Below are 23487 nucleotides of genomic sequence, written 5' to 3' on the forward strand. Positions count from 1 at the left end.
AAAGGCTTACACTCAGGCTCCCGGGGACCACGCAGGAGTCCGAGTCTAAGGAAGGCTCTCTGGTGTGGAGTTGGGAAGACAGACAGCACCCTATCCCTCAGCACTGGCCACTATCTTTGACCCCAAGGTAGAGTGGCCATGGCAGATGGAGCAGCCAGGATCATCAGGGCTGCAAGGGCTCTTAAAACATTTCTAGGCCCCATTTGCACTTCACAGAGAGAGAAACTGAGACCCCAAGAGCTTGGAATATTAAGTAACCTTCCCGAGAGTATGTAAGAGCAAATGGCACTGGAGCCTCACGCCAGGCTTGCCAACCCAGTGGGTACTGCTTCTGCTGAACCTCCTCACCCCACAGCCTCCAGACCCCTGTGCACAGAGCCTGCCGGTCTGCTGGGAAGACATGGACAACTCCCAGTGTTCATTCACCATGGAGAAGGCTCAGGATGGCTCAGTGTGTTTTCAGGTCAGATGTCAAAGGGCCATCTGTGCTAAAATTGTAGCTGCCCGCCACATGTGGCTGCTGGATCAGGAAAGGTGTTGATCCAAATGAACATGTGCTAGAACTTAAAAATACATGTCAGATTTTGAATATTTCGTATGAAAAATGTCAACTGTCGCATTAATAATTTTATACCTACTATATATTAAATATGTACTATGCAAAGGTAACAGTGGGTTAAATGAAATATATTATTAAAATTAATGCTATGGCTTATATCTAGATGTCTTCCAAGAGCCTTGGGTACTCCTAGGCGAGCCTAGGATTGGACATGGGTACTGCAGCTAAATGACTGATAGGAGGTGGGGTCTGGTCAGTAGAGGCAGGTCTCTGCAGGCCTGACCTGAAAGCCTGTAAGTCCCTCCCTGGCTCCTCCCTACTCTCCTTCTTCCTGGTTGCTGTGACATGAGCAGCTGTCCTCCACGCCAGGCCCTTCCACCATGCCCTGCCTGCCTTGGAGCCAGCCAACTGTGGACTAAAAACATGAGCCAAAATAAACTTTTTCTCCTTTAAGTTTTCTCCTTTAAGTTTAAGTTGGGTATTTAGTCCCCATGATGAGGAAAGCGACTAAGACAGATAATATACTTACTTCTCCTCACTTTTTAAAATGTGACTAGTAGAATATTTAAAAGTACACATGTGGCTCGTATTTCATTTCAACTGGACAAAATGGAACTATGTAATTTAGAGCTTGCCTTCTGCTTTGTAATCTTTCATTACAGAATAATCAATTCGTGTGGACACACTGAAGGAAGGGAGGGAGTGAGGGGGAGGGAGAGAGAGATCTAGGATTGAGATCAGCAGGCCAGGTGACTGTGTCCACCCGGGAGTGTTACAAAGTGGGACATAATGACTCACTGTCCCCTTGGCTGGTCCTGATTCTTGCTGACTCTCAAGGAGGGCATCTCTCTTTCCCAAGAGTAGAGTCCGGTGTTTTCCTCACTTGCAGCAACATGGATAAACCTCAAAAATTTAGTATTGAGTAAAGCAGGCAAATTGCAGGCATATACAGATGATTCATTTTACTTAAAATTGTAAAACTGCAAAGCTGAATATTAAACATAGACACTCATGAGAATGATGAACAGGGACAATGGTTTCCTCTGGGAAGGGAAGGAGGAGAATGTGATTGGAAAGGGCTTTCACTGTGTCTGTAATATTCTTTCTTTAGCTAGGCATGGTGTGCAATAGTTTGATATTTATTTTCTAGCCTTTGTGTACACTGGAACTGTTTCATAATAAAAGTGATTTAAGATGTGTACTTGTCACACACTGGTTAAGTACTGAAAGAGGCAGTGTATATTTTTGATGTGTGAGCATTTTACTTGCCTGATATTGCTGTTGCAAATTCCTATATGGTGTTCCATTTATCTCTTTAAAAAGCCCATTTCCATTCTGCACCCTGCTCCTGAGGAACATCCAAATTGCCTTTAAGCTCTAAGAAACTATTTTATCTTTAAATCGCACATACTGTAGCTGGATTTACACACTCACAGAAAGACAAAGAGACTTGGGGATGCTATTGTTTCACTTAGGCTTCCTGCAGAAATGACCACCCCTACACTGAGGGACCTAAAACAAACTGACTTGTTATTTCTCACAGTTGGGGGGCTGGCTGGCTGGTTGTTCTGCTGGTCTCCCCAGGGCTCATGTGCCTCTGCTCTCTCTTGGGAAGTCGATGCTCGCTTCTCGAAGATTTCCTATTATGCAGTCTCAGGACACCTCTCCAAGTGAACAAAGGCAGAAGCTACAAGTTCTCTTAAGGTTCAGGACCCTGAACACACAGGAGGTCACTTCAGCATATATTGGCCATAGCAAGTCACAAGGCCAACACAAGTTCAAAGGGCAGGAAAATAGACTCCACCTCTTTGGTGGGAGGAGCTGTTAAAAAAAACAACAACAACAACAAAAAATGGCCATATCTAACTACCACACACATACATTCAAATATTCACTTACTGTTTTGAAATACACATAATATATGGCAAACTCAGAAAAGAGACTTCAGTTTCTACAACTGCTCTCAATTGACTTAAAAAAAAAAGAGACGTTTATTACTAAGCGATCCCTTCCTTTTCATTGTAGCTGCTTAAATTCTATTTAAACCTAGACAAAATTGTTTTTTTTTTTAATGAAAGAATAAAAGAGGAGGAACCCTATCTGTTAGAGACCATGATGAAACCCAGGCCTGGAAAGTGTCCCCAGCAGGGAGCATCCGGTACTGCTTAATGTTTAACTGTGTAAACAGACATTGAGGACAGCAGGATATTGTAGTTTAAAACTAACTAAGCACCATCTATTTTTTAAACTAATTTTTGGTTGACATGGAATATTGTGTTTTGGGAAGGCAATTTGAAGAGCACAAAATAAAGCTGAGTGTAACATAAATGAGAAAAGGGGAGGCAGCTATCACAGGCCAGCAGATGGAGGGGGTCTGCCCATGCCTGCGTGTAGCTAGGTGTTGATTAGATGTTATTACCACTTGCATTAAGGGAAGATGTCAATTTTGCACCACAGACAAAATATATAAAAGAAAAAGAAGGAAAGGGCCACATGTAGATTAGGAGAAAATTACATTTAAAAAGTGAAATTAATGAAAAGGCTCACTCTTGAGAAAAAAGACAATTACCATAATTTTGGAAGAGACTATTCTGGAACATCTGATGTTGACTAAACACCGCAGCATGGGGAGAAATCTGTTTCCTCACAGTTCTGGAGGCTGAAGGTCAGCATCGAGGCTCTGGCAGCTTGGAGGTCTAGAGAGGGCTTGGTCTCTGCTTCCAAGACGGACAGTTACACTAGGTTGTCTGGAGGGAAGGAATGCTGTGTCCTCACAAAGTGGAAGCTAGAAAGGCAAAGGACAAACCCTCTTACAAGTGCACCTGATCACATTCATCAGGGTAGAGGCCTTATGATCTAATCACTTCCTAAAAGCCCTGTTTATTTACACTATCGTATTGACAAAACTTGAATTTTGGAAAGGACACATTCAAACCACAGCTATCCCCAAACCTTACCCAAAGCATGTGAGACTGTATTCCATTAAAGAGCATACTTCCTGGAATTGACTTAGACTCTGGATTTCAGGAGCAGTCACTGGTGAGGGAGCGTGTGATCTTTTGAGGAGGAAACAGCTGATGACTGCCATGGATTTCAAGAGCAATGAATTCACGGCCCACATGACCCAGGCTGAAAGCCAGGGAAAGAACAGGAGCCAGGGGAAAATACTCAGGGTGGAAAGTGGCAGAAAAGGGTGATGTCTGTATGTGGAAGAATAAAGGAAAAAGAAAAAGGAAGGATCTGAGACTTCATCCTCCTGGACAAACAGTCCAAATATGAGCCATGCTAGGTGGAGGGACTTAAGGCCCTGTGGCTACTCTGGAGTCCTGACCCACCCCTTACCAACTCTTTGACCTAGAGTAAGTCACATGCTTTCTCTGAACTACAAGTTTCTATCTACAAAATGGGGGCTGCATTGATGTGCAGAGTGCCTGGTGTACAATATGGGCTCAGTACTTAAACTCATTCAGCACTGAGCTCTCACCGTTCTCTTTGGGAGGCCATGTAATCTCAGTTCCCAGCTCCTCACCAGACCTGACATTTACACCCATTAAAGCTCAGGCCCTGACTTTGAGGCTGCCAGTAGGAGTGTGGAATAGTTTTCCTGGTGGCCCACATCCAGTTGGCCCCAAGTAGAAAACATCAGCATGGCTCCCATTGTTAAGTATCTTGTCTTAAGAAGTAAAGGTAAAGAAGGCCCAAGACCCTCAGTCAGTTTCCAGCTGTTGTGTGCAGTCCTGCATCCCATGTTTCACACTAGATGCAAAATGCTATTTTTTTTTTTTTTAGGAGTAGGAAAAATTGATTGGGAGAAAGAAATCTTCTGCCTATGAAAGACAGAAGGGGGACCAGAAAGTGGGTTGCCCACGCACCCCACGTTTCAAACATGTTTTACACAGCAAAGACATGTGCTGAGGTGGGTACAAAGTTGGACAAAACTATAAGACCCAATGGAAATTTACAAGGTGGGCATGAGGTGGGGCAAAACCATGACCAACCAATAAGATTACAAATACAGTCACCCAGGTAATATTGATTAAACAGGGGTCAAATGGGGGAGCAAGTCACGTAGCAAGCTACAAGGATTTTTCAGTAAGGGTGGGTCAGGGATATTTCCTGGAGAGGCTGGGTGAAGACCTTGGCCCTCCACCCAGGTGATTGATACCTATTTAGAATATCAATCACTGCTATCCGTCCTACATGGGTGTGGTAGTTTCTCTCCTTTTACAATGGTGGCCTTCAGTGAATGTGTCTTCACTGTCCTCCATGTTGGCTCCTTATGACCATCCTCCATGTTGGCTCCTCATGGGCTGGCCCTGTGCAACTGCCTACAAGATATCTAATTAACTTACCTATCTGCAATATTCCCCCCTCTGAAGAAGGACCCCTAACTGCTGTGAGGGGGCAAAGGGCGAAGACCATTCTTGCTACTTCCAGCTGAAGAGGGTCGTAGTTATGATCAGCAGTTAGAGTTACTCTACAGAGAGTCTATCTAAAGGCCTTTGATAGACACCAGACATTGTCTTCTTGGTAGCCATATAGCTTTGAGTCTGGAAAAGCCAAAGAAACAGTTAAGAATACAGGGGCCAAATTATAAGGTCAGCAGGATTGCTATGAATATGGCCAACAAGGTTTTCCACTGGGAGGAACTAGTAATAGCCTCCCACAAAGAGGATAAGGAGAAAGTCCAGGGGACTTCAGGATCCCAACATAGAAATTGTATTGTAGTTTAGCAGTTATGAGCTGTTTACAAGGTCGATCTGGTGGATCCTGGTAAAAGAAGTCTAACACGTTTGTCATTGGTTCCATTTGTATGACTGTTTGGAGTTTGGCAGCCTCTAGGCAAGAATAAACAAAATTTTTAAGAAATTAAAGCATGCATAATCTAAGCATGGGCACACTAGAATGAAAGGGCAGGTTGGGGAGAAAGTCACACTTAGAAATTGAAATAGAGATTGTAACCTGCTGGGTCGTAGATTCTTTTCATTGATAAAGGTTATGTATAAGTCTGATACTTTAAGAAGAGACAATTTGAAGAACAAATCTTGCCTAAGAAATTTAAAACTCTAGCTGAGCTCTAATAGATTTTACCATAGTTTTTTTTTTTTTTTTTTCTAATGATCCATAGCTGTGGTCAGCTACTGGTGTAGCTAGAAACTGCCAGAAGGAGTCAGCAATTGGAGCCCTTTTTATATCTAGCTTTATTACTATGGCATTATTTTATACTTCTTTTGGTTATTCTTTTCTGCTGGGTGTTTAAGACCAAGTTAAAGTGAGACCTGTGTCAATCAGTATGAACCTCTTGCTATCTATCAAGGTCAGTTAAGTCTCCTCATGCATTACTTTGGAATCATACATAGAGCTTCTCAGCTCCTCTGTCAGTGTCAGCTGTCAGGATGGGTCACGGCCTTGCTTGACCATGTTGCTTTCAGTGAAAGTGTGTGGGATTTTTTTCCTTTTGGTGACTCTCCTTTGGCACACAGTAGGTACATTTGTCCTCTGGTGTCCAGCAATCTCCCTGCTCAGGAGGTTGAGTGACTTACCAAAGATGTAGGATCCTATAGGAAAGGTTCCTTTGTGGCCTGATTTTTGTTGACCTTGAGGGGCCAGGGCCCAAATATTGGCTGTCCTCTTAGGCCAGTTACCTTTTTAGTTTTGGTCTCCAAACTTCAGTTGTTGAACACCCGGAAGAGAAGATCAGTGACATAAGTATTACAGTAGGAGCAGTGAGTTTAACTATTATAATAGTTAAGACATCAAGCGCTTTTGAAGTATAAAGAACACAAGCCTGTTATTTCTTACCAACCGTGATTTCAGTAGTTGAATCCCAGCAAAATCTTAACAGACAACAGTTATATATTATAGAGAAACTGAAGATCAAGAGCTACACATAGTTGGGCTGGGGATTTAGCTCAGTGGTTTCGCCACCTGCTGCATAAGCGCAAGGACCCAAGTTCGATCCCCAGTACCAAAAAAAAAAAAAAAAAAAAAGAGCTACACATAGTATTTTAGCATGACAATCATGATGACATTTTCTTTGTAACACTTACATGTCCATCTTAGTACAGAATACTCTTTCAGTCAAACACCTCTGTCTGATCACAAGACATTAAATGACACAAAGAAAACTCTTATTTGTTATCCTTTAGTAGGATGCCATCTAAAGAGAACATACATATTGGTCTATAAATGTACCTTAGGAGTTCATAATGTCTAGCCTCTAATTTTAGTGTGACATTGTTTCAATTGTTTGGCAACTGAACATCCCTAAGTGTGATGACACATATAACATACATCACATAAGTTTTTAAGAAAACTATTATTTGACTGGTTTTCTCATGCTGGCTTGACATGTACCTCTTGTCACAAGTAGCTGGAATACAAGAGAAAGTCAGATACCTGAGACCTAGGAGATTTGTACACTCAGAAGGCATGAATGTATACACCATGAAATAACAGTATCAGTTACATGAAACCCTTTGTCCCTTAATTTTATTTTGTACCAAGAACATTTTAAATAAAATCTTGTTTTCCCACAGAAAATTTAAACCATGACCAATGTATACATATCACAATAATATGTTTAGCAATGTATTTCCCACGAGGCTATGGAAATTACTGGGGTCCCTTTTGTGAACAAAGGCTGGAATAAATTTTTCCAGGCAGCCTCTCCTTTATTTACCAAGGGTAGTCCTGTCCCATAATTTTCCTAAGTCCAAGAGTCTTTATTTAATTATCTTAACAAACTTAGATGACCTATGACAGCCAGAGCGTAACAATTAACACATTATTTTTGACCAGTGAAAGATTCCCGATATTATATATAGACAACAATATGTACTATATTTATAAAACCAGTTGACATTATTTGAATCATCTGGCAACCTGGGGGAAGCATGTCTTTAATTATATTTATCTATAAGCCAACTTGAGTTACAGGTAAACATCTTAAAAAATCCAAAATACCAAAAGAAAAAAGCTCAAACATAACAGCTGTATGTGATGTAACAAATTGAACAGACACACACACACACACACACACACACACACACACAAGACAACTTGTTTATAAACCAGAATGCACTCAGATGTATTTGGCCAAGTTGAATTAAAATAAGTTTTATAATTTTTAGGTTTATAGCTGTAAAAAGACTAGTCAGAACTTTGTAGATCAATTAACAGAGATCTCTTATAATAAGAATCAAAAGGAATAAAAATCTTCTACAATTGTGAAAGCATTTTAAGAGCTGATAGTTTATCTGGCTGGAATACCCAGCTACACAGACATCTCATGGTTGCTTTTACAGTTGTTTAATATCACATGTAATTGTTCCCTCTAAAGGTAATTTTAACTATCTTCAGTGGGGGTCTGCTCAGGCCAGGTTTGCCTGTAGAAGAGACTAAGTGACACTCTTTGGAGCTAAGTATGAATTCCAAGCAGTGAGGGAAGAAGGTCTGCCAAGGCTCCAACCTGCTGTGCTGCAGATGTCTACCTATGATAGTTTTTTTCATTTTGAAAAGAAACAAAGGAAAAGAAGGCATCCCCATCTATCCCTCTTGTTCTGTGCCCAATCTAAGGTGTCCCTTAGACTTTATCTCATCCAGTGCCTGTGGCAGCTGACTAGAGGTGCAAGGAAGTGTCCAGAGCCAGGTTAGCACTTCTTAACATTCTCTAGTTTTGCCTGAGGGCTGAAAGACAAATAAATCTGAACTAAAAGTTTTACATTTATTTCTTGAGAGTTTCAGGATTAAACCTAGACCAGTTTTCTACATGTCCCAGAGATAAGTGAAGGTCAGCTTTACTCTGGAAGGATTTCAGGGAAGGGAAACTCACCATTCTGGAAGCTTTGTCTTGAAATCCAGCAGCCACAGAGGAGGAAAGTGCCTTGAATCAAACTGCATTGCTCCTCAGGAGCAGGGCAATGGAGAAGGGATAGAAGAGTGCCTTTAAGTGTGGCACAAGAACTAAATATTAACCATCTCAGGTGTAGAAGGACAATTAAGATCAGGAGCTTTTCCAGAGTGGATCTGTGATCCTTAGCAAAACATATCTCCAGAGACAAAAGCTATGGTTGACTCCAAGTGCCTTGCCAAGCAGAAAAATCAAACCAATAAGCAAAGAACCCAAATGGCTGCTTTTTCCTCTTGAAAGAGAATGAAAGTGTTTTGACTGTACTGTTTTGGGCTTTTTAAAAAATAAATTATTTTGAATCTATAGTATTGAATTTATGACTTAAATACCCTACAGGCTGTTGAGCAGCTCCCTGATGTTGTAGAAACACTCCCAAAGCCATGTCTCACCTTTTATTAACATACAAACTGAGATGGTGTCCTGTAGCAGGCACTTAGAAGTGCTTGTTTGAACTTCTGGAATGTGGTCTGGGAATAAGGTTACCAGGTGTCTGTCTCTTAGGTTTTTCTATAAGCTAATAGAGGGGTTACACAATCTTACTATACTCTGCTATCTGAAGGCCACGAAATCCTGTAGTTTCTAGGAATGTCCTTAGCTGTTTTAGAGTCTTGGGCTGTGGAAAGGAAAGAATTGGTTTAATTCTTTCTTCCCCGAGTCTTTGGGTTCCCTTAGATATAACAAGGCCTAAATATTTTACCTCAAGGCTGTGAAGTTGTGCCTTGGATCTAGAAACATTATAACCCCTGTCTGTTAGAAAATTCACCGGAGCAAATGTCTTGGCTAGAAAGCTCTTCTGAGGGGGCACATAACGTTATACCATCTACATATTGCAAGACTGTGACTTGGGAAAAACTATAGTATGTCCTTCTATCAAATCAGGATCCAAGGATGTTCTCAGCTTTTTCCTGGTAAATAGTTGACAATTTAAAATAATTGAAGGGCTTAGTTCTCATCTTTCATAGACCTTCAAGAATACATGCCTGAAAATGTCTTCTATTTAACCTCCTATTTAATATCCTATCTGATTGGCAGGCCAGTGGGGTTCTTGTATAGGAACTGCTTGTGTTCTAGTAGAAAGCAGTTGTTCCCCTGGCTGCCTGTCTTTTGAGCTTCCAAAATTAAAATATCTGTCTCTATATGTAGTAGCAGCTTGTAATACTACTTATCTCTCATTAGAAATCAATGTTTGATTTAAGAGCAACATTACATCTTTCTAATCTAGTCCAAAGGTCTGAGTAAGTTCTTCAAAGACCTCAATGTACCTATCAGGGTCATCTGAAAACTTTCTCAGGTCTCATTTAATCTGTCTCAGATCACTGAGAGAAAAAGGACACATGAACACAGGTAGTCCCATATTTTCCATTTACTTCCTGCAAGGGATGTTGTCTTTGAGGGACCTGAACAACTTAGCTAAGGATGGATATAGCCTCATAGAGAGCCTCTTAGCTGGCCTAGAAACTCCACCCTCAGTAACTGGTGGTTAGGGTGAGGAGTAGCCTCAGGCTTAGAGGAACTGAATATCTAAAGGGTGAGGTGTCTCTCATTTTTCTATGTCCCACATTTACATTTGAACATAACCAAGAATTACTTCTTAATAGAAAGATGATTTGACTATTTTTTCTCTCTTCCAGTATAATTCTAATTGTGAGATAGCATCATAGTACTTTCCTCTGTGCACTTGGCTTTAGGAGGTAGGCACACCATGCATGGGTGTAGAGAAATACTAAATTGTTCCTTAATACATTCCAAAGGAGTAAGAGGTTCAGATATGGAGCTCCAAAACTGAAAAGAGAAACAAATATGGCATCCTATAAGTTTCTGCTTGATTCCTGTGCCCCCTAGGGCATCCCCAGGGCATCCCCCAAAGTTTATACCACACTAGGGTAGGTAGCTACCATCTGGCGAGAGAACCAGAAAATAAAACCAGACTGGACTATCTACCCTTTACCAGCTCATGATCCTATCTTCCTCAGGTAACTCATATCCTTACTCCAGTAGGTACTCTTAAAGCACAAGTTACAATTGACTTCAGCCATAACAATCATGTTTAGAGAAGGAAGTATTGCTAGCAAACCAAAATATTTAAACCACTGCTATCTAGTTCCTTGAAAGAGAGAGGGAGAAAATAAGACAACAATCAAATTAGGGCACTTTTCCTGCAAAAGGGATCACCTCCAAAGATGGTAAGTCAGAGATTCTGCCCTGGGCCCTCGGGCAGAGAAAGCTCTGAGACATTTCTGTTGTGTATTTAGGCAACTTTTATTAGCAGCAATACAAGGCTACTCCTTTAAGGTCCATTTTAAATTCACTAAGTATTTGAAATTCATAAGTCCTCCTAGAAGCCACGATCTACATAGTAAAGGCACACTTATGGACTTCCTATGCACGCATGAATGAAGAGAAAGGCTGGCTAAGATAGTTCCATATTCTAGCTAATGAGTAAAAACACAAATGCAAGTTACCAATTGCTATTTTTCCTAGTGTAAGACAAAACAATTGTTTCGAGTTTGTCTTAGCCTGACTTTCTGGAAGGAGGAGCAGTCTGACTACTAGGGTTTCTGAAATGAACTCCCAACAAGTTGGAGAAAAGTTTAAGGGGAGTTTTTAACTCACTAGCAGAGAGAAAAAGTCCAAATAAAGTTCAAGCTGGTTAAATATAAAAAAAAATCACCATATAGCATTTTATAAGTCCACAGTCAGTGTTCCTAAGTCCATAACCTATCAGAAAAGGCATTTTTCTCCCATACACACGTAAATGATGAAGATCATGCCTAGGGGGGAGAAAAGGTTCAGGTAGCTTTTAATCTATCAAAGATTCATTGTCTACATTTGTCTAGAGGTCTTACTGGTAGCAGAGAAAGCAGTCCAAACCTGTAGCTCAACTCTTAACAGAGGCTTAAGAAAGGGCTCTGATGGCATCATTTCAGATCACTCTAAGACAGAGGATATCTGATGATCACTGACAAGAGTTCCCCTTTCACCTCACTGAGTCCAGATAGGGACAAGATGTGGAGATTTCTGCTGATTACTTGGACGGGCTGTGAGGAGCTAGTTTCTTCTGAGGGACCTTTGGGTATCTGGCAGAGAGTAGCCCTGGCCACGACCCCTCAGTTGTCACTTCAGCTTCTGCTAGTTCCACGCAATCAGAGATCTGTCTCCAAAAGGAACCTGATTTCCTATTTGGTCAACGTTCCACCTGCCATTGGTGTCAATGGGAGTGGCGATTCACCAGAGGACAGCTGGAGAAACCTGTCCTCTGCTTTGAGGGTAGCAGCTGCCCTAAAGGCAATTACTAGCTGGCAGAGTAACCTCCATTTGGCATTCTATAAGGGACAGATAAAAGCCTGAACCGTCTTTGTCTGAGGCGATTTTATACCAGACCCATTTTATAACATTTTTAAGCAACTAAGTCCAAATGCAATACACACAAAACAAAAATATAACATAATTTTAACAAAAGACAATACATAAGAAAGACAAGAAATTTGCAAACATTTAAAACACATAACTTAAAATTAAGAAACTTTTGAAATGAAAGCAAAAACAGGCCACAGTTTGTGAAAACAAAAACCAGAATCTATGAAACAAATGTCCAGAGCCTGTGAAAAGAAAAGTAACAATCTATGAAGCAAAAAGACCAAAGTTAGAACCTGTGGAACAAAAGCAAACCCTTACCTCTAACTAGTAATCTCGGTGGAAAACCTCCAAAATGATATAGAGGGAAGAGATGTAACTCCCAAACTTCCTAGACACTGAAACATGAGTTTGTGTTCTCTAAAATCGAAGAATGAATTCTAGGAACAACAGAGGTTAAGAGTAGGAAATGTTTATTGGGAGAAAGAAAGCTTCTGCCTAAGAAAGACAGAAGGGGGACCAGAAAGTGGGCTGCCCCTAGCATTCTTAAGGTAGATTTTGCTTCCCAGGAAACCTTTAGATGTTATTTATTTATTTATTTATTTATTTATTTATTTATTTATTTATTTTTGGTACCAGGGATTGAACTCAGGACCTTGTGCTTTCGAGGCAGGGGGCGGCAACCCTGAGTCAAATCCCTGGTCCTAGATGTAATTTAGATATCTGTATATCTGAGTGCTCTTTTCAGAGACAGGAGGATCGATCTGTTGATTTTTATTTTTAAGCATAATGTAAGTAAATGCTGAATATTTACTATGTTCCTGCCAATTAGAAGTGCTCAGGTGAAATGAAGGAAAATAAAACAAAGTCTTTGCTCTTGATGAGTTTGTGATGTAAAAGGGGCTAAAACTCACACACAAATAATTACTTTCAAGGCATAATGTCATAAAGTCTGAAGACCAGGTAGGAACAAGGTGAATCAGAGGTTTCAAAGTACAGTAATGGCGCGGTTCACAAACACTTCAGTTTGCAGACAATTTGGTTCACAAACAGAAGCATTCAGCAAAAATTTGCTTCATTCCTGAACTCCACATTGGATGATGAACAGGACCACGGCCATCTTCCCCAGAATCGTTGAAGGAATTAAGTTTGTGAACTGAGGTACCACTGTACTGGGTTTTGAGGTACTGGAGTCTCTTTCTGGAGGTGGTTTCTAGGTTCTTCCTGTCCTGAGAAAAGAATTGGTCAAGACACACAGAAACAGTAGCAAAGTTTTATTAAAGGTAGGAAAAGAAATAGCTCTACAGAGCAAGTTTGTGCCAAGTAAAAATAGGAAAAGAAGTACACCCTATAGTGAGTGCCAGGGTGGGCCACCTCATGAGAGAACACAGGGGCACAGACTCAATGTGTGCTATCTTTTTGTATCATCTGCTCTTTGGGGTGATATCAGGTCCAGGCCATCCTATTGTAAACCTGCTGGAGTTCTCATGAGACATCCACTTGTTCAGGGTGTTGGGAACTGTTTGCACACGTGTCCTGGGATTTTGTAGTTAACAGGTCACACTTACTTCTCCAGCCAGCTTTGCCATGCCCTAATCTCCTGCCTTAGTTCTCTTTCTAGGAGATTTTTTATTACATTGGCAACATTTTAATAAAAATAACATCCTAGTAAGTAGTAATTTTCCTTTCTTTGTGTTTTCTTACACATCCTTATCTATACAATTATGTGCTGTTATAGTATAGTCACAATAAATTTTGTATTTTCCTAAGCACTATGTTACAAGCACATCCTTGCACTAAGCAGTTTTCATTATCGTAATTTCCATCTGTTGGTGAGGTAATTTCCCTTAGAGTTCCCTGTTGTGAGGTGGGTAAGTTATTTTTAGTCTTTTCTCAGTTAAAAAATGTGATATAAAGATTATCTTTATGCATGTAGCTTTTTTTCCTCTTTAGTATCATTTTGTTTAGCTCAGCTCTGCAAACTAAGATTGATGGGTGATCAAATGGCATGAACATTTCTGTCTCTTTTGAAATATATTACTCTATTGTTTCGCCAAAATGTTGGGCCCAAGGAGTAGGCAGCGTTCTCCACATAGAACCAACAGGATACATAGCGATATATAGGAGAGGCTTATGATGAGAGATTGGCTGTCCTGGAGCCTGAGAAGCACCACAATCTTCCATTTGCAAGCTGGAGGCCCAGGAAGGCTGGTGCTGTAGTTCCAGTCCATGTCCAGCGTCCAGGGAACCAAGAGTGCTGATGTCTGAGGGTGAGAGATGATGTCCCAACTAAGCAGAGATCCAATTCGCCCTTCCACTGCCTTTTCTATTTGGACTGTCATAGACTGGATAGGACCCACCTACAATGGTGAGGTGGATCTTTGAATTCACATGCTAATCTCTTCCAGGAACACCCTCACAGACACCCAGAAATAATATCTTACCAGCTATCTGGGTATCCCCTGGCCCAGTCAAGCTGACACATGAAATTAACTCCCCAGCCCGTTTACACTGTCACCAGCAGTAGATAGATGTGCCTGTTTTACCGAAACAGTATGTGTCTCAAGTGGCTTGCTTTTGGTTTCCTTTTAACTTGCTGTAACTTCATAGCTTTGCCATGATACCTTGTTGTTATTTTCATTCACATTTTTCTTTGATGACTATTTTTCCATGACTTCTGGGTTGCACCTCTTCCATGACTTGCACCTCTTCCATGACTTGCACCTCTTCCATGACTTGCTGTTCACAACAGATGAGCAGGATTTCCACTGGGCGTGAGCCAGTGAATTGTCCTTTTTGGGGTAGCAAGTGGCCTAGTCAGTTATAAAAATAGCCTATGTGGAGCATATTAATGAAAATACAGACTATTTTGGACTGAGACATAGGTTAGACAGAGAAGTTAGTGGAGGTTGTGTGACTAGAAAGGAAAATAGATGCCAATGTGTGAAAAGGTTTGCTTTTAGTTCTTTAGAGGTTTTTAGTTTAATTTGTGTAATATTCCTCAGAGGAATGCACAATATAGTAGCTTGTCTGTCCCTTTTAATGCTGATGAATCTATGAGATCAGTAATCAAAAAGAGCCAGCTCCCAATGTCCCATCACCTCTAGCCAGTGCTGCTTTACTTCTTTCCCACCTAGAGCCTGTCGATTCCCAAGGCTGCTGGCCCACTCAGCTCCTGCCCCACCTGGCTCCTGCCCCACCTGGCTCCTGCCCACTTGCTATACCTCCTGTCTTTAGTTCCACCTTCCTGAACCCCCGGCCCATTCTCAAATGCCATCCAACACTTGCTGTCATACATGGCTCTGTCAACTAATTCCGTCATCCTGACCCAGCCCATGGCCCAATATTGATTCAGGGCCTTGGACCCAGGTCCTACACTGTTCTTGGGTCCATCCCGGCACTGCAGGGATGTGTTTGCTGTGTCTTCTAGGAGGGTTAAGAAATGTAAGGGTTGGAAAGGAGGCATCCAGTGTCTTTCCTCCTCTACCAGGCAAAAGGAGGACAGCCTGATACAGAACCCTAGAGCAGAGGGGTATGTTGACCTTTGAGAAAACACCTTACTTTGGCTGCTGGGGTGGCTCCTGCCCCACAGCACCAATAGACCTTCTGGAGAATGTTTTTCTTCCAGTATCTTCTGACCAGAGCCCCATGTGCTGGTGAAAGAGGCAAAAGCAAACAAACAGCACTTCTACTTTCCCTTGATGAGGATGTTGAGCATCTAGCTTCAAGCTCTCAGAGGCACCCAAGTAAGGCTGCTCAGTTCAACCACTCTGGCAGACCAGAGATCCCTTTCAGACACCTGCGGCTCAAGCCACAAGTCTCCTGTTGCCCAGCCATGTGCTGAGCACTGGTTCCTCCAGGGCAGGCAGGTCCCAGTGGTGGTGCACACCCACAGCAGCCTCCCCATTAGCAGGGCTGGTGGGAAGGGCCACACCCAGGGGCTTAGGGGTGGAACATGGGGTTGGCCACTTGGCTTCCCTGGAGGCACCTGCTGTGGCTTCTGCCCTTGTTAGAGGTCTTGCAGAGTGTGGTATGGTTGCATCCCAGCAGCCACTGATGAGCTACTTCCCAAGAACACAGTGCCCTGCCCAACCCACAAAGCCAATGTCATTCTTTCCAAGTGGCAGTTGGGGAAACACAGAGGGCTCTGTCTCTGGGTGCTCTCTGTCTCCACAGCAGGATGGTGTGAAATCATGTCTGTGGCAGCCCTGTGAGTGTAAGGAGTGATGACTGACTTCTATCAGAGCCACATCCCTCACAACTCCTTTGGCGTAGAAGGGCTGTCCGAAGATAGTGTTTGATATGTAGGAGACGGCTGGACTCATCAGCATGGTGTTTCAGCCCTTCCTTGCTTTTCAGACAAGACAGGATTAAAGCACCTCCTCATCAGACTGGAGAGATGCCCCAGCTGGGGTCTGGCAAGGGCTACAACAATGATGTCATTCAGATCCTCAGCTCGTTCTCCCATTTACCTGGTGCATATCCTTAAAAGGGAATTTTGGCAGCTCCAAAAAGTAAAAAACAATTGCTTTTGATCCTGCACTAGTTTGCTCTCGTATTATGAGAGAGAAATTATCTTGTCTAAACTTGACATTAAAAACATCTTAGTTTCTATTTTTTATTTTATCACACTAGACAGTGCAGGACAAATGAAAGAAGAAGCAAGCATTGAATATTATCTTAGAGGCCAGCTGAAGGAAAAGGAAAAGAACAATTTTATTAACATGTATTAAGTGTTAATACACTATATATTGTGCACATTTTCATGCCAGCCTCACAATATCATAGAGGAAAACCAATGTTTGATTATTACAGTAATCAAGATTTTTATCTGAATTTTAAAATGAAAAGGTTTACACACAGGTTTATTAATGCAATTTTTCTTTTTTTTAGTACTAGAGATTGAACTCAGGGCCATCCCAGCCCTTTTTTAGTTTTTATTTTGAAACAGAGTCTTGCTAAGTCGCTAAGTTGCTCAGGTTGGGCTTGAACTTGTGATTTTTCTGCCTTAGCCTCCCAGAGTGCTGGGATTACAGGCATGTGCCACTGTGCCTGGCTCAGCGCAATAATTTTGAGGACACTTCTTTTCCCCACCAAAATAGGAATTCTGGCAGATCTGTTGATTTTGTGAGTCCTGTATTTTCTCTGGCTATTTCTCACTGGCTTTTCCTTCTGCAGCCCCACCCCCAATCCTCAGAATGAGCCGAGGGTTCAAATGGGAACCCCTGGGCCACAGCCCATGCTGTTTCTCTGGGCAGCCCTGGTTCTGTTCCTTCCTGCAGAGGGCCCTGCAATCGTGTGTGCAAACAACTCCCCCCACCACCAAGCTTCATCCTGTGCTCCCACCACCTCTTGGGAACCCCAGTGTATAATTTTGAGAGGATGAATTTGGGGAAGAGTTCATCAAGCCCACTGCGAGAGGGCTTGGGGTCATGTTAGCCAAGAATTCCAGGTACCCAGGGCCTGATCTGTCCTTGGGTCCCCTTGGCTCCTTGTTCTCATTCCATGGGGAGGAGCTGGGTCAGAGGAGGCCTGGCCAGGGGGGTCCTGTAAAGCAGAGGGTACAGGATGACTGCCCTGACCTACAGGTGATGCCACCTTTTACTTAGTGCCACCTTCCCACGTCTGTCCATATCAGTTGGGAAGCCACGGGCAGGTGATTTGGCTATCCTGGGCCCCAACAATTTGTGCTACCAGTAAGCACGTCCTGGACTCATTGAAGAACCTCAAGATGGAATTCAAGAGGGTCTCCATGCCTTCTCCACTTAGAAATTCTTCCTCTGATACCAAAACCTTGTCTGGTCTATGTTTTAAGAAAAAAATTTCCCTAAGACTAAAATGCCTCGCTTTTTACCAAGGCAACATTCCTTTAGAATATCTCCAAGCAATTTTACAATCAGACAAATCAGGAACAAGAGAGGCTGTCTGAGTTCAGGGGTTGGGGTGAGGCACAAATGACATTGAGGTCAGATGTCTCTGTTGTCAGTCCCTCCTCTGACAAGGAAGCCTCCCTCTTTGGGAAAGGCAGAGCCTGCCACGTTCTGGCGAAGTACTGGGTCTGGAATGTCCAAGACCAGGATGAGCAAATCAGATCTTGGATTTATAAGGACCAGAATTTCCGAGAAAAAGGAAGCCTTTACATTTTCAGGAGAACCAATGTACAGACATGGCAGGGAGCTAGAGTTTTTTAAACCAAGCACCCTCAACCTGAACAGCCTCAAAGTAGTGAGCCAAACCTGTCGGTGGGAAAATGAGGATGGAGTTTCAAAACAAGAGTGGGAACTCATTCAAACTGGCCGTAGGCAATTATGTTTGATGCTAGATACGTGCTCTCTGAGAAGTCTGTGCATCCATGCTAAACATGAGGGAAGTCATTAATTCACCGCTTCTCAGCATTTGCTACTGAAGTGCCCCTAATGACACAGCCCAGGGACCCCATACCAGGAGCCCCGGGCCACTGGCCCAAAGCTTCCCTGAGAATGTGCAAAATTTCTTCCAAGTTTTGTGTCATTTCCAAAATGTATGCAACTGTGCATTCACTTCCGATACAATTCTTGCTTGTTTAGGAAGATTCTAAGGCTGGGAAGTCATTCAGGTCATTAGATATGAGGCATATTAGATAAAGGAAAGTCTGAAGCAGGGAAGTGATCCGAATTTAGGTGCTTCTGACCAGATATTGTGACTCATCCACTCTCTGAAAGGCTGGGTTTGGTCAGGACACATGGGGACAGAGGTGGCTGAAGTCTGATATAAAGGTTTCTGTTTTTCAGCTGGAGCTCTCTTGTGTTTACCTGAAGCCTCGGCTGGGTCTAATACCCCTGCTGGTCCTAAGAAGTGCCTGGAATCAGAAGACCCAGTCTACCTTTGTGGGAAAGGGGACTGGGAGGAGCAACCTGGAGAAGGAGTTCCACGGTGGGACTAGTGGAGAGGAGCTGGCCATCACCTGGAAAACAAGCTACACATCTCCTGAAAAACAGAAGTCCTGGAGAGGGAGACAGAATTACTGGAGCCAGGTAGGATGGGAGCGTGGAGTATATTGCTATACTTTGGATCTGGAATGTCCCCCAGAGTCCCATGGGTTGTAGGCTTGGTCATCAGCCCATGCTGCTATTGGAAGGTGGTAGGCCTTTAGGAAGTAGGGCCTAGTGATCAGAAGTGAGGTCATTGGGAGCAGGGCCTTGGGGCAATATTGAGACCCCAGCCATTTCTTCTCTCACCCCAGGCTCCAAAGCAACAGTGCCAAGGAATCACACTGAACCCTCTAAAATCATGAGCCAAAATAAACCTTTCCTCCTTATAAGCTGAGTATCCCAGGTACTGTATATTGTTATAGTAATGGAAAGTTGACTAACGTGTGTCAAGACATCAGTATGTATGGTACCTTTATGCAAACTACCAAAAAAGGGATCCCTCTGAGCAATGAATCACAAAAGGCACCCCACCTTTGTCCAGGACTACACCTGCTACGAGGCTGATGTCAGCCTCCACTTGTCCCCTTGCTTTTTGTCCATTGCAAACCTGTACTTATAGAACAGTACTGTTTGGATGTTAAGGAAAAGTGGTCCTTAAAAGTGGAGACCTTGTAAACACCTGGGTTATAAAAATAACGCTTTCCACAAATCTTCTAGTAAAGTTGGTGCTGTAATAGGGGAGTCAGCAAGCTACAGCCAGCAGACTAAATCCAGTTTGGAACCTGATTTGGTAAATAAAGTTTTATTGGAATGCATCCATGCTTGTTTACTTTGATATTGTCATGCCTGCTGTCACAGCAATGACAAACCTGAATCTGTGCAAAAGAAGCCATCTAGTCTGAAAAACCTAAGGTGTTTGCTGTCTGGCCCTTGACAGAAAGTTTGCTGAACCCTGCTGTAGAGAGAGGCATGCCATTTTCTTGTGGCTTTGCACACCTGCTGGCAGACTGCTGTGTACCTCTAGAAAATCCCTGTACCCCAGTTTTAAAAGCTCAGACTCTGCCTGTCTTTGAAACTTAGTGTTAACAAAGGAAACATGGAATCCCTGCTCTAGGTTTTACCTCACCAATGAAGAACTGAAGACTAGGGAAAGAGTAAAGTATTTGATTCAGTGGGCTTAGCTGGAAACCATTAACTTCTGCTCTTTTCTCCAAATGCTGCCAGACCCTTTGAGCTGTCTCTACCTCCACCCTCTCATTCTGTCCCCAGCACCAGCCAGATTCAGGCCTTAGTACAGCTTATCTGTGGGCCATGTCCACATATTTGATTTCTTTCCTCTTCCCTCTCCCACCCATAATTGCGCAGTTATTCTTCCTAAAACAGTGCTGTTGCTCCTTGCATTTAACGGCTTCTCATTCACTGCCTACAGAAGGAATTTTAACCCTAGAAGTCATCAGAATGACCTCTCAAAATGCGGAGCCTCACACCTCATGCTCTATTTGTCCACAGAATTCAGTGCCATGGAACTGGCTTTGGACCCCAGCTTGTGTGCTTTGAAGTCCTGGACACACATGGTTTGGAAGCCCAGGCAGGAATGGAAAGAACTGGCCTGCAGGAAGTGGTTCCGAGTCCTTCACCTGGCCTCAACCGACTCCTCCAAACTTACTCCAGGCATTTTTCCAATTACGAATGAACTCTCTCCCTCAAGTAAGAGGGTCCAGGGCCAAAGCAGCTGCAGCAGGAAGCCTCCTCACCCATCATACCCAGCCCCCAGCCAGCACAACGGGGAGGTCAGCTCGAAGACAAGACAAAAGAGCACAGGGAAAAACAGGTGCTGCCTGAGTACACTGAAGCTGGAGAAAGGCTTTCACAGACCTCAGGCTTAGTAGATGAAGAAATCATGCAGGTAAGGACTGCAAACCTTCCATTTAAGTTACTTAACTCTGAGCCTCAGTTTTGTCCACTATAAAATGAGAATGATTACCATCACCTCTTGGTACCTATGGGTGTAGTATTTAAATATAGCTTACACTTACAATACTTATTACAATATAAATGTTACATAGTTGTTATAGTGCATTCTTTAGGAAATAATGGCAAGACAAAACAATCTGAACACATGCATTTTTTTCAAGTATCTTCAGTCTGCAGTTTGTTGAACCCACAAATATGGAAACCATGAGTATGAAGGGCAAAGAATACATTATCTTCTCATGACGACATTCCAAAGCTTACTTACATAGGGTAATGAGGATGAAAATGTCTTATGCTATAAAATGCTTCATGGGGCCAGGGATTTAACTCAGTGGTTCCAGTGCCTGCTGCACAAGTGCAAGGTCCCGAGTTCGATCTCCGGTACCAAAAAAAATAAAAAATAAAAATAAAATGCTTCACAAGCTGGGCATGGTGGCCCACACCTGTAATTCCAGCACTCTGGGAGGCTGAGACAGGAGGATCATATGTCTGAAGCCAACTTGGGCAACTTAGTGAGACCCTATCTCAAAATAAAAACGGGCTGGGGATGTGGTTCAGTATGAAGGCCCTGGGTTCGACCCCCAGTAAAGAAAAAAAGTGTGCTTCTCAAATGTAAGGAATTATTACTGAGTAATCTTGAGATTTGTTCTAGTCACTTTTAAAAATGGTTTTAGGGCCGGGGATTTAGCTCAGTGGTTCTGCTGCCTGCCTCACAAGCACAAGGACCCAAGTTCAATCCCTGGTACCAAAAAAAAGTGCTAACTGTCACTGTTCCAGCTGGGGATTTAGCTCAGTGGTTCCGCTGCCTGCCTTGCAAGTACAAGGTCCCAGGTTCACTCCCCGGTACAAAAAAAAAAAAGAAAGAAAGAAAATGGTTTTAAAGGGCTGGGGATTTAGCTCAGTGGTTCCAGTGCTTGCCTTGCAAGCTCAAGGTCCTGAGTTCAATCCCTAGCACTGAAAATAAATTTTTTAAAAAATAGTTTTAATGAAGTGTGGTTCTTATATCATAAAATCCATTTTAGGTGTAAGAGTCACTTAGTTTTGTAATTAATACAGTTGTACAACAATCGCCTCAATCCAGTTTTAGAACATTTCCACCACCTCAAATCCCTCCTGCCTGTCTGGAGCTCATCCCTCTTCCCACACCCAACCTGAGGCCACCACTGATCAGCTTTCCATTTTTAGATTTGCCCTTTCTGGATATTTCGTACTATGGAGTCACTTAATATAGAGTCTTGTACTTTTTACGTTTTGTCTATTGCCTTTCTCTTTTCTACTCTACAGTTCCCAATTCACCAAAGGATTTTATTTGAAAAATTCATTTCCTGAATTGGTCGTTGAACCTCAATTACAGTTTACCAATAGAAATAATGTTATAAATCATGTTTAAGCTCCCAGAGTACCTTCCCAAGCCCATTTAACCCAGAGCTGAACTAGAATATAAACACTTTCAGGACAAATGGTGGTCCTGGGAGGAGGAGGCCCCAGGATACATGGGACAAGAGGGATGGAAAGTTCCCTTCTCCCTTCCCATGTACAGGATGCTCCTGGAAACACAGGAAGATGTCCTTTCACCCCACATGTGATCTGTAGGTCTAAGTGTGATCCTTCGATTGCCTGTGCTAGAATTCATTCAACAGAAGACATTATTGAGAGCTGCAGTGGCCACACTTGTATTTTTGGAACTGGAATCTAAAGGATTGGAATCTGGAATCCCAGATTCCATTTTCAACAAATTCTCCAAGGGATTTAATTGGACAGTAAAGTCTGCTTTCCATGGTGGGATGTCTCCCTGATTTAGGATGCCCTAAGCAGTCCAGACCAGGGCTAGCCAAGCATCCATCACCTCACCTGCCTCCCCTCCAACCCTTCAGAATAGCTTCTCTCTACAAGATTAAAAAACAAGCCTACAGCATCCTGCTTGCCCCTGCACCTCTCTGTACTCTCCAAAATGTCTTGCTTAATGTTTTAAATTAAAAAGAGGGAGAATAAAAACAGCAAAGCTGGATCCGCTCTGCTTCCTATACTTCCTGATCAAAGTCTACTGGTGCGAGCCTTTGCTGGGTGTGAAGGAATATGTGTCTGTCAAAGCCAGTGTATCAAAGCTAGTGAATCAAGAGGAGACAGACCAAGAGACCAGGTCCCCACAACCTCCGTTAAAGGCAGATCGTTAAGGACCTAAGACCTCCCACCATCCTCCACCTCTTAAAGGGTCACAGTGCCTCCCTGGGAGCCAGGCCTTTATATACGGACTTTTGGGGACATTTATCCAAACCATAGCAGTGGCCTGTGAGGGTCTGAGGCTCCAAGAAAGACAAGGAGAGTGCAGAGGGACTTGTGTAGACCTGATCTGATGGCCAGATAACAGAGATAAAAATTTTTTAAAAAATAGAAAACACATAGTTAGATGTAGACTTAAAATCAATCACATTAGTAATCACAATAAATGTAAAGGGCTAAATATTCAAATTAAACAGAGAATGCCATATTTATTTATTTATTTTAAATTAATTGTTTATTGGTACAGTTTGGGTATACATAATGATCACATTCATCAGAGGAATTTTGTACCTGTACATGCTACAATCATATTTCTTAAAAATTTTATTTATTTATTTATTTATTTATTTATTTATTTTGGTACCAGTGATCGAACTCTGGACCTTGCACTTTCGAGGCAAGCACCAGAACCACCAAGCTAAACGCCTGGCCCTATATTTATTTTTTAAAAAGCAAGACTCAACTATATGTTGTCTATAAGAAATCTATTTTTAAAA

At 42.5% G+C, this 23487-nt stretch overlaps 2 protein-coding genes across 3 annotated transcripts in view; one reads left to right on the plus strand and one right to left on the minus strand.

Moving 5' to 3' along the window:
• Ca12 (carbonic anhydrase 12) overlaps nt 1-3266 on the minus strand; it is a 75640-nt gene extending 72374 nt beyond the window's left edge. The window contains exon 1 of the transcript XR_015446487.1: nt 3129-3266. The gene's annotated coding sequence lies outside the window, so the exon portion shown is untranslated. The remainder of the gene's footprint in view (nt 1-3128) is intronic.
• Nucleotides 1-23487, plus strand: part of Usp3 (ubiquitin specific peptidase 3) — a 223932-nt gene that overhangs the window by 29467 nt on the left and 170978 nt on the right. For both annotated transcript variants that reach the window (XM_087199044.1, XM_087199043.1), the window contains exons 2-3: nt 18596-18838; nt 20246-20642. In XM_087199044.1, coding sequence (XP_087055170.1) covers nt 20626-20642 — 17 coding nt within the window. In that variant the 5' untranslated portion in view covers nt 18596-18838; nt 20246-20625. The remainder of the gene's footprint in view (nt 1-18595; nt 18839-20245; nt 20643-23487) is intronic.

Source organism: Heterocephalus glaber, unplaced genomic scaffold (genome assembly GCF_053883595.1).
Source record: "Heterocephalus glaber isolate CG9 unplaced genomic scaffold, H.glaber_assembly_v1.0 deba00001689, whole genome shotgun sequence".
Lineage (NCBI taxonomy): Eukaryota > Metazoa > Chordata > Mammalia > Rodentia > Bathyergidae > Heterocephalus > Heterocephalus glaber.